The 14,270-nt window shown below is 42.6% G+C and overlaps 1 protein-coding gene across 3 annotated transcripts in view; it reads left to right on the forward strand.

Moving 5' to 3' along the window:
* Positions 1 to 14,270, forward strand: part of LOC146173181 (RNA polymerase II-associated protein 1) — a 41,096-nt gene that overhangs the window by 23,934 nt on the left and 2,892 nt on the right. For 2 of the 3 annotated variants that reach the window (XM_084583933.1, XM_084583934.1), the window contains exons 18-26: positions 1,102 to 1,327; positions 2,546 to 2,701; positions 3,116 to 3,246; positions 5,634 to 5,816; positions 8,357 to 8,452; positions 9,047 to 9,177; positions 10,256 to 10,397; positions 11,910 to 12,075; positions 12,971 to 13,055. In XM_084583933.1, coding sequence (XP_084440059.1) covers positions 1,102 to 1,327; positions 2,546 to 2,701; positions 3,116 to 3,246; positions 5,634 to 5,816; positions 8,357 to 8,452; positions 9,047 to 9,177; positions 10,256 to 10,397; positions 11,910 to 12,075; positions 12,971 to 13,055 — 1,316 coding nt within the window. The remainder of the gene's footprint in view (positions 1 to 1,101; positions 1,328 to 2,545; positions 2,702 to 3,115; positions 3,247 to 5,633; positions 5,817 to 8,356; positions 8,453 to 9,046; positions 9,178 to 10,255; positions 10,398 to 11,909; positions 12,076 to 12,970; positions 13,056 to 14,270) is intronic. The other variant, XM_084583935.1, reaches the window with a different exon arrangement.

Consider the following 14,270-nt stretch of genomic DNA (forward strand, 5'->3'; position numbering starts at 1 on the left):
ACCTCGCTTTTAATGTCGTGAACTAGCCAGCCCGACTCGGCACTATTCTTAATCTTGTTGCAGTCTAATTGATAGCATTGCTTCTGTTTTTCGGATGCAACACTGTTTCATTTCTCTTAAAAAATTATCTGTGCCGAGAGGTACGTGAAAAACTCTGTAACAATGGAACTGAAACGCCTGCGTATTTAGTACTTCAGTGTGAAAAGAATCTGCCCGTAGTCGTCTGTGCAACGACTGCGCCTGTCCCTGCCTTCTTTTTGCCTTTCTTTGAACACTGCTCGGAAAGAAGCTAGCCTCATACATGTCGCTTTGCTTTGGAAAACCTTGCATCTCCTGAAATGATGGTACGGTCGTTCTCGTATATAGTACTAAATTCGAATATATCAAATTATTGCTTTTACCGAGCGTTCAGGATATCCTCTTGAAAATTTTATTCATACTATAGTGGTGTTTTGACGTGTATCAAACCCCCATTTCAGAAAAGAAAGACACATTTTACAATAACCAATTTTTGCAAATGTCTCTACTATAAAAAGGGGAGAATGTACAGTCGTCTATAGAAGATGAACTAGGACTTCAGTTTCACTTCACTATATATCCAAGTTTACTACAGGGGGGTCCTACTACTGTTCCTTTTTTTTTTTTTTTTACTAATCAAATATTCAGTATACGAAGGCATTTTTTTCTATAGTATTTGTATTTGATTTATATTCGATAATTTCAGTATTCGCACTCCCCTACTTATAATCAAAGTTCTGCGATGGGTAGGATGATATTTCACCCTTGTTGCATTCCTCGAATTTCAAGAGAAACAAATGGCATGGATATTAGCAAGGTACCTGCGGCAAAATTGTTTAAAAGCTGTTCACAAAAGCTTGTATAAAGGAATTGTTTTACTTAAAATTAAATTGCATGTTCGAAATCAGCACACGAAAATAAGTATTCCTCCAAAATTTCGTAGCGCTGACTCCACTAACAAAAACTGTAACTCCTCTCTTAAGTATCTCTTTAGATTACCGTAATCTGCTGATACATGAAATCAGCCTCAGCATTGAAACTTAGAATTCTGCAGTGTGCTTTGCATTGCGTGCCATTTCGCAGAGTCTGTTCGTCACTTCTTGCCGAAAGCGAGGGGAACGGATCAAACTCCTCCTCCAGCAAGTGCCTACCGTGCGTCACCTCGGAGGAACCTGTCCCATGCATTGGTTGGGACGCTGGTTCTTTCGAGCTCCTGGCCGCAATAGCCAGACTTATTCGCACGGCGGGAATCCACTCGCCAATCGATGAGAACATTCAGAACAATTCCGTCAGTGAGGAACTATCCAAGGTAAAGCCCACGCGTTGCCTGAAGGCCTGCTTTTTCTTGTTTGTTTGGTCGTAAAGGGCAGAGAAAGCAGCAGCTTGCAAGCTGAGCGTTTGCAGTGGTTCTTGAAACTCTTAAAAAGAAATCTTTGATTTCTTAAAATGCCATACTCAGGGTCCTGACAGTGTGTTTGAAACTCATAAGCAGACAGAATCCATGTGTACTAAAAATGAGATCTGGGCGAGTTGGTATGCATTCATACTGGAGAACAGAGTAATAAAAGCCGGACAATTTTTATTGTTTCGTCCTTGTTCCGCCTTTATTGCATTGTTTCCCAGTAAGAATCCATGTGTTTTTGTTGTTTCTCCCGAAATCTACAAGTCGAATTTTTTTTTTAGGTCCCTCTGTCATCATGCAACGGCTCACTGTTCAAGCCGTGGGAGTAGCCAAAGTTATCCTTACTTTACCCCATATATAAGTTGCTGTTGCAAGGGGATTTGGTGCTGATTGCCAAATCTTATCGAAATCCTTAAAGAAATTTCCTGTGTTGCAAAGAATTGTGCGGGCTGCTGTAAAGAAGGCTGAAGGTCTCTAGAGGGACAGTTATGAAGGTGCTGCGGACACCCTGTTTCAACTCCGTGGCATTTTTACCAAGCGTACCTGGTGGAACATGTGAAGGCTCTCTGTGAAGGCCTTAAAGCTCCTTGAAAACTTCTGAAATTTTTCTTTTAAAACTGCTAGGAACCCTGCACGCCGTGCAAAGAGGAAAATCGGCAAAAATGAGGTAAAATTTCAAAAAATATTCATCCAAAATTCGCATCATCCGAAACGAACGAAACTTATATTCAGAAGCATGGGAAATATGTTTGTGCAGATCTGTGTACAGCTGATAGATTTTCTGTACGGCTTTGCACCACAGCTGACTGCTCGCAAGGCGTATTGCACGACTACCAACTGCAATGACTGTGACGTACGACGAGTCACACGCCGCCCCTCACTAGTGACTCTTTCCATTATCAACGGTGGGCTAGGAGGTTGTTTGGAATGTCCGAATTTCTGCAGATTGTACGCAATGCACTCTGTCCACGGCCGTTCACGAATTCGTGTGATCTCGACGTTTTTATGAACCGAGACATTGCGATTTAGTTTCTGCTGTCTATAGCTGTGGTAGTGGAGCATCTTTATTCAGGTCCGTAGCGCACTTAAATACTTTTTCCTTTTTTTCATTTTTATTTTCTAAAGGTTCAGATCGCCTTGCTTTGTAATGCCGAAGTGAAAACGTACATTGACCGGTTGTGCTTCCAAGCCAAGCGTTGGACTCGCCACACCAGTCGCAAATGGCTGTGTTGCCCTGAGTTCAACCTGCTCTTTGAGCTAGCTCTCCTCACTCTTCCTGAGGTAAGTGACATTCTCACCTTGCCTCATTTTGAAGGAGCGCTCGCAAATGGTCGCTTACTTAATCGCCCTTCGTATTGTGCACTGCCAAGCGGTCCTAAAGTGTTTTGGGATGTGGTAGAAAAGAATGTATTTAGTAACGCTGGTTACAAGCAGGGCTATTGTGCTTTTTTCTTTTTTTTCCGAGTTGCTACAAAGCCAGGCAGCGTGGTACTTTGTTGATAATTACGGTAGTCGCTGGACTGTCCATTGTGCTTTTGTGTGCCAAATTTTAAAGGTAAAGCTACGAGGCCCAGTGCACTTGATGACAATGAGACTGAGGAAAGAATCTAAAGGTGCTGGTATGCCTGAGAAGATAAGCAACTTGGTTCCGTAAAGACGTATGCTGGCGTGCTGTCAACTCTCCTTTGTTTTCAGGCCTTAAATGAGGATGACGCCGCGCTCTATCATGAACTGTCACTCGTCCTTATTGCTGCGGGTGCACCGGGCTTTCAGCTGGAATATCAGAAGCTTCTTGAAGACACTGTTTTTGCCTCCAGCTTTGCATGGTAAGATTTCTGGCCCGGGCATCAATGATAATATAATTAGAGCTGTTTGAATATCAAATTTTTGGGTACAGAGTAATTACGTGTAATAAATGTTGGATACAAATCGAATAGATTACTATCAAATGATTTTGAATAATCACCACAAATAATTTGAACTGGAGACAAAATGCTTTTCCGCACAAGGCAAATGTGTGGGAAGAAGCAAAGGTATTGGAAAAAAATTTTGGTTTTAGCCACTGTCAGAATAATTGATACCTGTAAGATCAGTTCAGTTCAGGCGTTCAGTCGTGTCCGACTCTTCGTGACCCTATGGACCATGTCACGCCACGCTTTCCGGTCTCTCACTATCTTCTTAACATCACACAGCTTCATCTGCAATGCCTCGAGAATGCCATCTAACCATCGCGTTCGCTGCCTACCCCTTCTCCGGCGACCCTCAACCTTTCCCAACATCAAATCTTTCTCCAGCGACTCCTCTCTTCTCATCAGATGACCAAAGTAGCTGAGCTTTAACTTTAGAATTTGACCCTCCAATGAGCAGTCAGGGTTTATGGTCGACAATATCGACTGATTTGATCTTCTGGCAGTCCAAGGAACTCTTAAGAGTCTTCGCCAGCACCACAATTCAAACGCGTCAATTCTTCGGCGGTCAGCCTTTTTCACAGTCCAACTCTCGCATCCATACATCACAACTGGAAAGACCATAGCACGGGTTATACGGATCTTGGTTGGCAGACTAATGTCTCTGCTCTTTACTAGGCGGTCAAGGCTAACCATTGCTCTCTTTCCCAGAAGCAGGCGTCTCCTAATTTCATGGCTGCAGTCTCCTTCCGAGGTAATCTTGGCGCCCAAGAACAGAAAATCTGTCACAGCTTCCACTTCTTGCCCATTGATGCTCCAGGACTTGATAGGGCAAGACGCCATGATCTTCGTCTTTTTAATGTTCAGTTTAAGCCCAAACTTCTCACTCTCTTCTTGTACGCGCATCAGAAGTCTCTTGAGTTCCACTTCACTTTCTGCCATTAGAGTGGTATCATCCGCATATCTAAGGTTGTTGATACGTTTTCCAGCAATCTTCACTCCAGCTGAAGACTCGTCCAGACCGGCCTTTCTCATGATGCACTCTGCATATAGGTTAAATAGGCAGGGCGACAGTATGCAGCCTTGCCTCACCCCTTTCTCAATCGGAAACCAATCAGTAAGACCATGCCCAGTTCTGACTGTGGCCTCTTGCCCTTCATAAAGGTTCCAGGCATTAAATAAGGGAAGGGGAAGTTCTATATTCTAGTGTAACAGTCATAAACTTTATTTTACAGAATAATATCTTCTTTTCATTGCTGAGAATAATAAAAAGTCTACTGTTGAAGTTCCAATGAATGCTCGCATGACTAGGCAGCTTAATATAATTGCTGCCATGAATCTTCGTAAGGTGTTAATTTGTGCGACAGAGTGTTTGGAAATGTTAGAATGTTTCACCTCCAGTTTAGATAAACTAGAAATTCACAATTCGTGGACATTTAGGAGGGTCAGGTAACTCGAATAGTGAAATTGTGATGTGAATCGAATTAACAAACGCTATTTTCGATCTATTTGAAGCTTCAGATATTTGCACACCTCTGAATGTAATACATTTGATGCTGGATGTATCAGACTGAATGGGATTGTGAAGTGGTTCGATATATAGCAATGGTTTGGTACATAAAGCATGGAAGAAGAAAAGTTTGTCCTTAGCATTGAACCAAAAACAGTACATCCACGAAAGGCCTAGCTTGCCTTGCATGAAAGCTGCAGTAGACAGTGCTTTCGGCAGAGCTGTCACCAATAGTATGAGGCCTAATCTTATTAGTGCCTGTTTACTATAAATAGAATAGTTTATCATGAATACTAAGGTACGGTTAATTGGTTCCCGCGGCACCTTTGGCAGCAAAACACTCCAGGTGAGGGCCACCCAGTTAGCTAGGTTGGCTTCGTAGCATGACACATGGTTTAGTTAATGACGGCTTCTCTGAACGACAATGCTATCATGGGGAAAATTAGTATGAGAGACACCTTGTCTTACTGTTTTATGGTGCTAGTGCTACGAGCAAGTGAGTAGCCAATCCAGCTTTGCATGTAGGAAAAGATTTTTGGAGGCTTTTAACTAGCTTGCAATTGTAGTGTCCAGGGCTGCATTAGAGCCACACAGATATTGCTTCAGCCTGTGTGTGTTCTTTTCCTTAGACATATATTTTCTGTATAGCAACAGTAATGATGAAATCAAGAGAGTAATGTACTTCATCATTACGATTGCATTATTCACATTATTCTAAAAGCAATGATAGTATTTACTGTTGTAGTTGTGTATTTTGTCTTATATATTAACTTTTTTCTTTTGCTCTGGTTTTTAGTGCCCAATCAAGCCAGTCAAGAGGTTTGCTGACGGAAGACATTCCCTTAGCTCAAATGGAGGACATCACGGGCTCGTCACTGACTCTCACAGCTTTCGCAAAATTCGACAGCGCGAGACTTTCCAGCATTAAGCCCATTTACGTGAAGACATTGATGCCATTGTTGAAGCAGCAGAATGAAAGGTAGCTTTTCATTGCACAAGGTTTTTTTTCTGCACATTAAAAATGATACCTTTCTATTACAGCCATGCAGAGTCAAATTCGTGCAGTCGAAATTTTTTGTAAATTGAATTGAATATCTTTAAATACTTTCGAACATTAGTACGAGTTACGTTCAAATAGCTTCAAATATTATTTCAGTTAAAGACGAATGCTTTTCCGCAAAGTGCAGCAATCGAAAAGAAACTCAGGCAATATTGCAAATATTGCTCTTTCGTAAAATATTGCATTGTATGTCTCTTTACAGAATGGTGTTTAAAATAGTTCAGTAGAAGGTTGGGAAAACGTTTTTTCTTTTTTTTTTTTTTCATTCTTCAAATTATTTTTTTTTTTTTTTATTAATCTTAAAGAGCTCCTGAATGCTGCTTGAGGAAACTATCTAATGCAAGCAATTCACAGGGGTGGTCTTTGTGAGTATTCTAGTCAGATTTGAAAGCTTTACGCCGACCTGATAATTTGCAACTAATTTTTAAAAAGTGGTTCTGGTGACCAGCTCACAGCCGATTTGGGCGACCCATCGCCGCGCACAAGCCTCCCCACCGACGTCGGTGGGTCTGCTGGGCGCACCCACTCATTGGGCGCACCCACTCATTGGACGCTCCCAAGTTAGGCGAGCGGGACGGGACGTGGTGGGGGGGTGGGGCACGACTCGATTTCCTCTTGTTTTTTGCGCGCCGGGGTGGGTTGAGTTGAGAGGGGAGAGGAGAGGAGAATCACGATTTTCGATCGACCATATGTTCATGGCTAATGAAGCTAGCTTAAAAAGCTTTGTGTTGCAGAGAGGATTGATGGGATACCTATTGCTAATGCACGTTTAAGAATTCCAGTAAATCACTTCTTATGGGCCCTTTAATTTTTTATTCGTTGTTGGGGCTGCGTTGTTTATCGATGACACTTACACATTCTACTTTTTTTTATTTTTTTATTTTTTTTTTTTTATTTTTTACTTCTATGTCCTCTGGTGGCACAGTTTTTACTCTTCTGGAAGGAGCAACTCAGTTATTCTTTTATAGTGAACGTTGTTTTTCTTTATTTTTTTGCCTTTTGGTCTGGTTTGCCTTTAGTTTGGTTCTGCTTGTTGGTTTGGTTTAGTTTTGTTTAGTTTAAAGGGTTTAATTTTCCAAAGCTACTCAGGCTATGACGGACGCCATAGTGAAGGGCGCCGGAGATATTGACCTCCTGGAGTTCTTTAATGTGCACTGACGTCGCGCAGTAGTGTTTGTTTGCCAAGCTTGTGAAATACCCCTCGAAAGAAGAAACAAAATTTTTACCTAGTATCATCGCCTTCTTAGCTACACGCAGCACAGCTGTAGTTAAGGTGCAAAATAATCTGCTTCTTATTTAACACTCAAAAACAATGTGCAGTTTTATGCACAGTGGAATCTTGTTGATACGATTCTAACAGGAATGGAAAATTAAAATGTATCATCAGAAAATAGTGTTCAGAACAGGCCTGAAACGGACGTGAAGTAAACTTGCTTCACATAGAACTTACTGTTATTACCACGCTTTGAATAACCTGTCATTTTGCACTGCACTCTTTTTTTTCTCAACGTTCACATGCAAAACATTTCTGAAACTCTTAGAAATGAGCAGCAGTTTCATCGCTTAGCCCCCGCACTCTTGAGAAAGCCGCAAAGAGCGTCTAAAACTTTGTGCTCTACAAGCTCTGCCAAGAGCGTCACTGTTACGGGAGATCTTGACAAAACGTAAACACCCAGAGTTGTTATCGGTGCACAGCATCTCGACACACTGTCGGGTTCAGCGCTGTGGACTGCGACAGTGACGACGCGGAATTGAGGCACCCACTACGATAAATTGAAAAGAGTAAATAATCTACGACAAAAGTGGAGGGAGATGGTGGAGTGATTAACGATGGCAACTAGTATTGAAACATATGCCACAAGCATTACCATTACTGCAGCTACTGCTCCCCCCCCTTCCCCTCCCCCTTTTCGTAGCACTTTTTCGCTGGTGCTTGGAGGGAAATTCGAAATATAGGAAGTCTTATATCCAAATTGAAGTTAAAATATAATGGTATTAGCCATACAAAAATGTACTGCCCTTGTAGGGTGTCGGCCGGGAACGACAAAAATATTGTATTATGCCAAAAAACATATTGAGTGTGATCATATCAGCGAGATTTCATTGTATTTTGATTCAGTGTTTGTGTGTTTAATGAGATTTCACTGTATTTTTTTGCGTATGTATGCATGCTTGTGTGTGTCAGTGTCTGAAGTTGAAAATTAACAGAACCAAATGCGGTATTGCAGTAACCACTAAATACCACCTTGTTGCTAAATATAAGCCTGACCTAACCTGTGGTTTAGAGACAGGAAATAATTGTACCTATCTACTTGCCAGTATCTGAAAAATTTTTGTGCTCTCAATGAGTGCCATGAAATCGTTTCAAGGCTGCGGGGGACCATTCACACAAAATTGTTGTAGGATTGTGGGCGTTGAGTGTGGTGGTATTTTTTCGCAGCATTTTTTAATTTCTTCAGCAGTGTGGTGTCACTGATCCCGAGCAAGAAACCGTTTCCGTGCGACTGGATTTACCTGCCTGTGCACCAGCTCTGTGCAGCCGAAGAGAATGCAAGGTGAGCAATAGCCCCGTTTCGTTTTTTTTTTTTTTACGTGTGGGCACGCTTCACCAAAGTTGTGAAGGTGACATGAGGAAAGCATCAGAAACTTCCTGAGAGGATTGTAATGCTTGCTTGTGACGTGTAGAGGTGATCTTCAAAAACAGCTCGCAGCTTGGAAAGGAACTGCTTACATGCAGAGGCATACGAAATCCGCCAACTAAAATGAGGATCAATGGAAGATGGAGGAATTTGAAAAATAGAAAGAATTTTAACGAATTCAGAGAAACCTAAAAAAAGCTGCTGAGTACACTTCCAGATCAGATCAGACGCACTGGTGCTCAGCCAGCGTAGTCGGCCATAACAATCCCAGCTTTGCAGGAAGTTTGGAAGCACAATGTTGATCGTTCGAAATTTATATAACAAGTCTAGCCTGGTTAGACTGCCTTGTCTTGCGCGCTTTTGGTCTGCACAAAGTTGCGGTCATTCTTTCAAGCATTTGGTTGTAGAGGGAGCTTGTGTACAATGTAGGAAACCGGAGACAGCTTGAAATGCGTGTACTTAATGCATTACGTAGTGCATAGGTTGAAGCTAGATGCATTGCGTTTGCAGAAGCTATGACCGAAATGACGTTCTGTGCTGCCTGCACTGGGTCGGCCACCTGCTGCGTGCGAGGCACCGCTTCATGCGAGCGTTCCCACCGTTGGTCCACTTCACTCGTCTCGCTTCGGTGTTTCTTGCAGGTAAACACTTTTATTTTCTAGCTGAAAGCAGTGTTTCAGTAACCTTTCATGGGAAGGATTAATAAACCATTGAGCAAGTACTATTTTTGGTACTGTCGTTGGCAAAAGTAAGAGATCACTGCCAGCACATGCTGAATCAGGCTAAACTGCGTCTGAGCGTCACGCACTAAAGCGTTCGTCTCGTGACCACATTGTGCTGATCATGACACCGGGAGTGCTTTATCGGGTGACGCTCGCATGTAGGTCAACATGATTTGGTGCGCACTCGAAGTAACCTCTTCATTTGTATCGCCCATGATAGTGCGTTTGATATGTCCATTAGTTCGCTGGCCGGTTAAAAATGGCAGTGAAAGGCTTTTATAAAAACGGTTTTTCTCATCACCGCCATTTGGAACACTTGGACGTTCTAAATGTGTTTGCTGCGAGCAGTCCTACTGTATTGGTGATACAAGTTGGTGCCCTTTATCATAAAATGAGCCGGATTCTTCTATATTGCGGCTGTGAGAATTAAGTCCACTTCATTGTGCTGTTATTTTTCTGCTGGCACAAATTATGTGCGTAGGCATCTTTCATAGTTAAGGAAGTGAGGGTGTCATCAGGAATATCATAATATTGTAAGTGCTGTTTGCTGCGAATACTAATCGTACTGTGTTGCTCAGATAGAAGTTCTTGTTTCTTGTCCTTTATTGCAGCTGTGAGAAGGGAGCCCAGTGTCTTTCCGTCGTACTCTTAGATGCTGCTATTTTACTGTTGGTACAATGTATGTAGAAATCTACTTAGTAAAGTAAAGGAGTGCATATATATAAAAAAAAAAGTCTGTGCAGCCAAAAAGATACCACTCAGTGTTTAAATCCTGCGTGGTTGTGACCAGTGCCCGCCCATTTCTCTTTATTCCACGCATCTGTTAACCATTCCAGCATATGAGCAGACAGAAATGCATTCATTGCATCTTGGTGCACAACAATTCTTGCCTAATGGTGCAGAAATTTTCTCGCTGATCTTGCATAATGTCTGAAGTTCAGGGACGTTCCTTATATTCCTCGAGTGCTGAGACTCTAGCGGAATCGCTCTCCTACAGGGCCCGAGCTGTTCCTGGACATGGAAGTGCAGGCCGCCATGTTGTCGCTGCTTCAGCTACTTGAGCGGAAGGCACTGCTGTGCCGCGTACAGCGCCATCTGGACCTCAGGGACTGGCCGGGCATGCCATCCTTTTCAGACTTGTGAGTCTCTGTCGTATTGTATGTGTTCAGTAGACCCCATAAAAGAGCAGCCAACTACACTACCGGTACTTTCTGGTTTATAAGACGCACCCCTCATTTAGAGGCTTTCAACAAAAAATTGTTATATAAGACGCACCCTTGTATAAGGCACACCTCAATTTATTTAGGTTAGGGCAATAGGACTTGACTATATATGCTTGAACAACTATCGCGTGCTATATGTCTGAAAGAAAACTTGTTACGTGCACGTGCGAATGATTGGAAAAAAAAAAGGCAACATTTATGCGCTAAAAATCTCTCGCTCAGTGAGAGCAGGAACACTTTATTATTACTCAGTCTTGAAAGGCTTCATCTTAGTATGTGGTCACCAATTTCTCGCGACAGCACTCAGGAATCCTCATTGCACTCATAATCACAGTGTGCTCTGACGCACGCGCAAAGCACATGCAGGAAGGAGAAAACACACATGCAGTAGCAACCAAACAATGTTGTAAATTGTAACTGGAAAAGAGAATCAGCTCGATCTGGCTTGTCTTGGCAGCTTGGAAAGGGCGAGGAGCATGGACGTCGCCACCTTTTGGCATTGCACCAGTGAGACGGCTTTACAATTCTAGAACACTATAACAACTGTAAATATTGTAATCGCAGGTGTCGCTACCGTTACCGTTTCACTATAAAGTTTGCTTATGAACATTGCTGCATTTTGGAAAGCTGGAGTGCAAGGCATCCATGTGCTGTGCGATGTCAGTGCATGTTAAAGAACTTCAGTGGTCGAAATTACCCAGTGCTTTCAAGTACAGCGTTCATGCTTGAGTCGCTTTGGGCCATTGAACCCTGTAAACCAAACTCAAACTACTATCACTCTTTTTATTCTCGTTCAGTAATATATACAGTATGTAAAGATTACTTGCATATTATCTTTAAGAAGTGACTTGGCTAATTAGGTTGAAAGAAAATAGAGCTTCTACCCGAATCAAAGAGAAACTTTCTAGTTCAGCTTCCTCTATGCATGAGAAAACAATAGCTTTGATAATTAGAGTCAAGATTATCTCATCTTTATGTTGGTTGGTGGAGTAGTGAAAATTTCCAAGTGAATTTCAGTAATGCATGTGGTTGTATAATTTTCTTTATTACGAGAAATTGTAAAAATCTATTGAAGTAGCATTTTTGATTCATTTGTTTTTATTCTAATTGCACATGCTTCGCTCACTGCCTGCAAACATCTGAAAAATGAGTCTGATGCAGGATACCTTATACAGTGTTCTCTACAGGCATGTTTTGGTGGTAGAGTACTTTCCTCGTCACTTCGAGAGTGCATTGATAAAGATTCTAGCATATGTCAGAAACGCCCTTTGAGCGAAATCTTCGTTGGAATGTTGTCCCCTCTTCAGTGAAATGTTTTCCTTTGCTCTTATTAAAGAATTACGTTGGTGTCGAGTTTAGCTCCGTAGCAACTTTGTTGTCACAGTGGTCTGACAACATGCACGCACTGCGTCTGATTTCGTGCCGCAGCTACCCGCAGCTGCTGGAAGAGTATGTGGGGGAATCCTACGGAGATGCCGTGTTTGCCTGTTGGCTCTTGGTGCCACTGCAAGGCACCTGCGACCCCCACTTCCGCAAGCTGCTCTTTGCCGAAAACCCAGAGGCCCTGGCTATGACCCGCCTGAGACCGGAGCAGGTTTGCAGTGTTCTTTGGCGCCCCTTGTTTTGCACAGGAAGCCTTACTAGTGACACGATCTCACCGTCTCGGCCTATTCATGTCAGCTACAACGGAGGACTCGTTAAAAATAAAAGAAAGACATGCAAAATATGGAAGCAACAGGCACATTGCTATTGTTTGAGTGAGCATTTCAGAAATTTGCGCGAAGTCGTTGAACGCAACGAAGAGTCTGCGTGTTAACACCTGCCCTCGCCACCATACTGCCATCACTGCTATGTGTTTTGAGCTGCTCGGCCCATTTCCTCGCCCTTATTTTTCCTTCACCTCTCTTGTATCTCTGTTTTTCTCTGCTCAACTCTTTCACTGTCCTCTCTTGTTTTCTCCAATGGACGTCACTGCCTTTTATACTGCCACCCGTTCTTTGACCCAGGCGCACTGCACTGCTCGAACACCGTCAGAGATCTGGCCTCTCCTACAAGCTTACTAGCCTGCAAACATCTGAAAAATGAGTCTGATGCAGGATACCTTATACAGTGTGAAGCGTGCTGTACCGATCTTGAGCACCTTAAAAAAAATCGCCTTATATTGGTGCTTCGATTCCATATGTAACGCAGGATGCACTCTTAAACAGATCGTGTGAGGAAAGAAAAGCTTGTGTTATATTTAACAGAATGGATCCCAAGGAGGAGATAAACGCAGCTGCGGCAACCTGAAAGTCTCGTTAAAGATGAGATCGGGTGGTTATGGGATAGGGCAGGGATGCTGGTGTAGGGTGAAATCCTCATTTATTTCCTTCATGGTAAATGTGATCAGTATATCCTATTCCTGCAGTCGTATTTGTTCCGAATTCCAGTGCATCCACCTTTTTCTCTCTGTTGCGCTAATTTACCGTTTTTGGCCTGTATTTGCACAGTCCGTGGTGCCCCTCTCCAGGTTCCTGGAACCGCCAGAGGAGAATGCGTTCATGCTGGAGACATACCTGAAGCACTTGCTATCTGGTAGGTGATGTGAACCTGCACGTCTTGAACTTGACGCCGGGCTCACTATCGTGCTTCAGTGTGGCTTGTGGCTTTATTGTCAACACTCTCGTACAGCTTTTATTGTAATGATTTCGTGGTTGCATCTTAGTTTATCACATTCATTTTCATTTAAGCACAATTTAACTCTTACTTAACCATAATTACAATCCAGTCTAAGGTCACTTATGTCAGGCAACTGGTGTAGTATTTTTACGTATATACTGTATTTACTTTATTTTAACTATTCTAACACGCCTGTGATTGTAATATGCACCCATCTTTCAGGGTCAAATAGGAGAATTGCATTGCCTTTTATTATAATGCACCAAAGATTTCCATGGTTAGATAATAAATAAACGAAGCTTCCTACTCGTAACAGCCAACTCTTATTAAAACCAGTTTGATGTCAAGTTGAAGCAAACCTCTTCACCATTTGAGTCGTATTGTCTGTTGCCCGACCCCCTTCAAAGTGAAAATCGACACTTTTAGACGGTTTTAAAATCAAATAACTTGCCTTTGAACTGCATTAGCCATTTCTGCCTCTCCAGCTCTAGGAGCACCAAACACACCCGAGGCCAACCAGATTGCCACTTGCCTCTACACACAAGATCGCCTTGTTTTAAAAGCATGAGGCAGTTAGCATGTTCCTCTGTTTCATACCTTTGTCGATGTCCACAACATGGAATTTGGCATTGGTTACGGCTTCCCTTTCTCTCTTTCCACTTTGACTCCCACCTTCCTCCCTTTTCCCTATGGTGCGATTCAGGTGTCCACAGAACGAGTGTGACAGATACCGCACCTTTCTTTTCCCGTGAACCAATTATTATTATTATTATTATTATTATTATTATTATTATTATTATTATTATTATTATTATTATTATTATTGTTTTTGTTGTTGTTAAGCGGGAATCCAGGCACTGGTAGCGAGCAAGACCGGAGCGGTGGTGGCTTAACTTGTAGACAGCTAGTCCACAAAAGCTTCTCTTTCTTTCTCGGCGATCTGTCTGCTTAATCGGAACTTCTTTACAATCTGGCCCCCGCAGAAAAGAGGAGCCATCCTGGCGACTCAAGAAGACGATAGGATAACGGGATCGTAATAACCTCTTCTTTACAATCTGGCCCCCGCAGAAAAGAGGAGCCATCCTGGCGACTCAAGAAGACGATAGGATAGCGGGATCGTAATAAGGCTTC

Source organism: Amblyomma maculatum, chromosome 11 (genome assembly GCF_055883805.1).
Source record: "Amblyomma maculatum isolate TAMU_Amacu chromosome 11, ASM5588380v1, whole genome shotgun sequence".
Lineage (NCBI taxonomy): Eukaryota > Metazoa > Arthropoda > Arachnida > Ixodida > Ixodidae > Amblyomma > Amblyomma maculatum.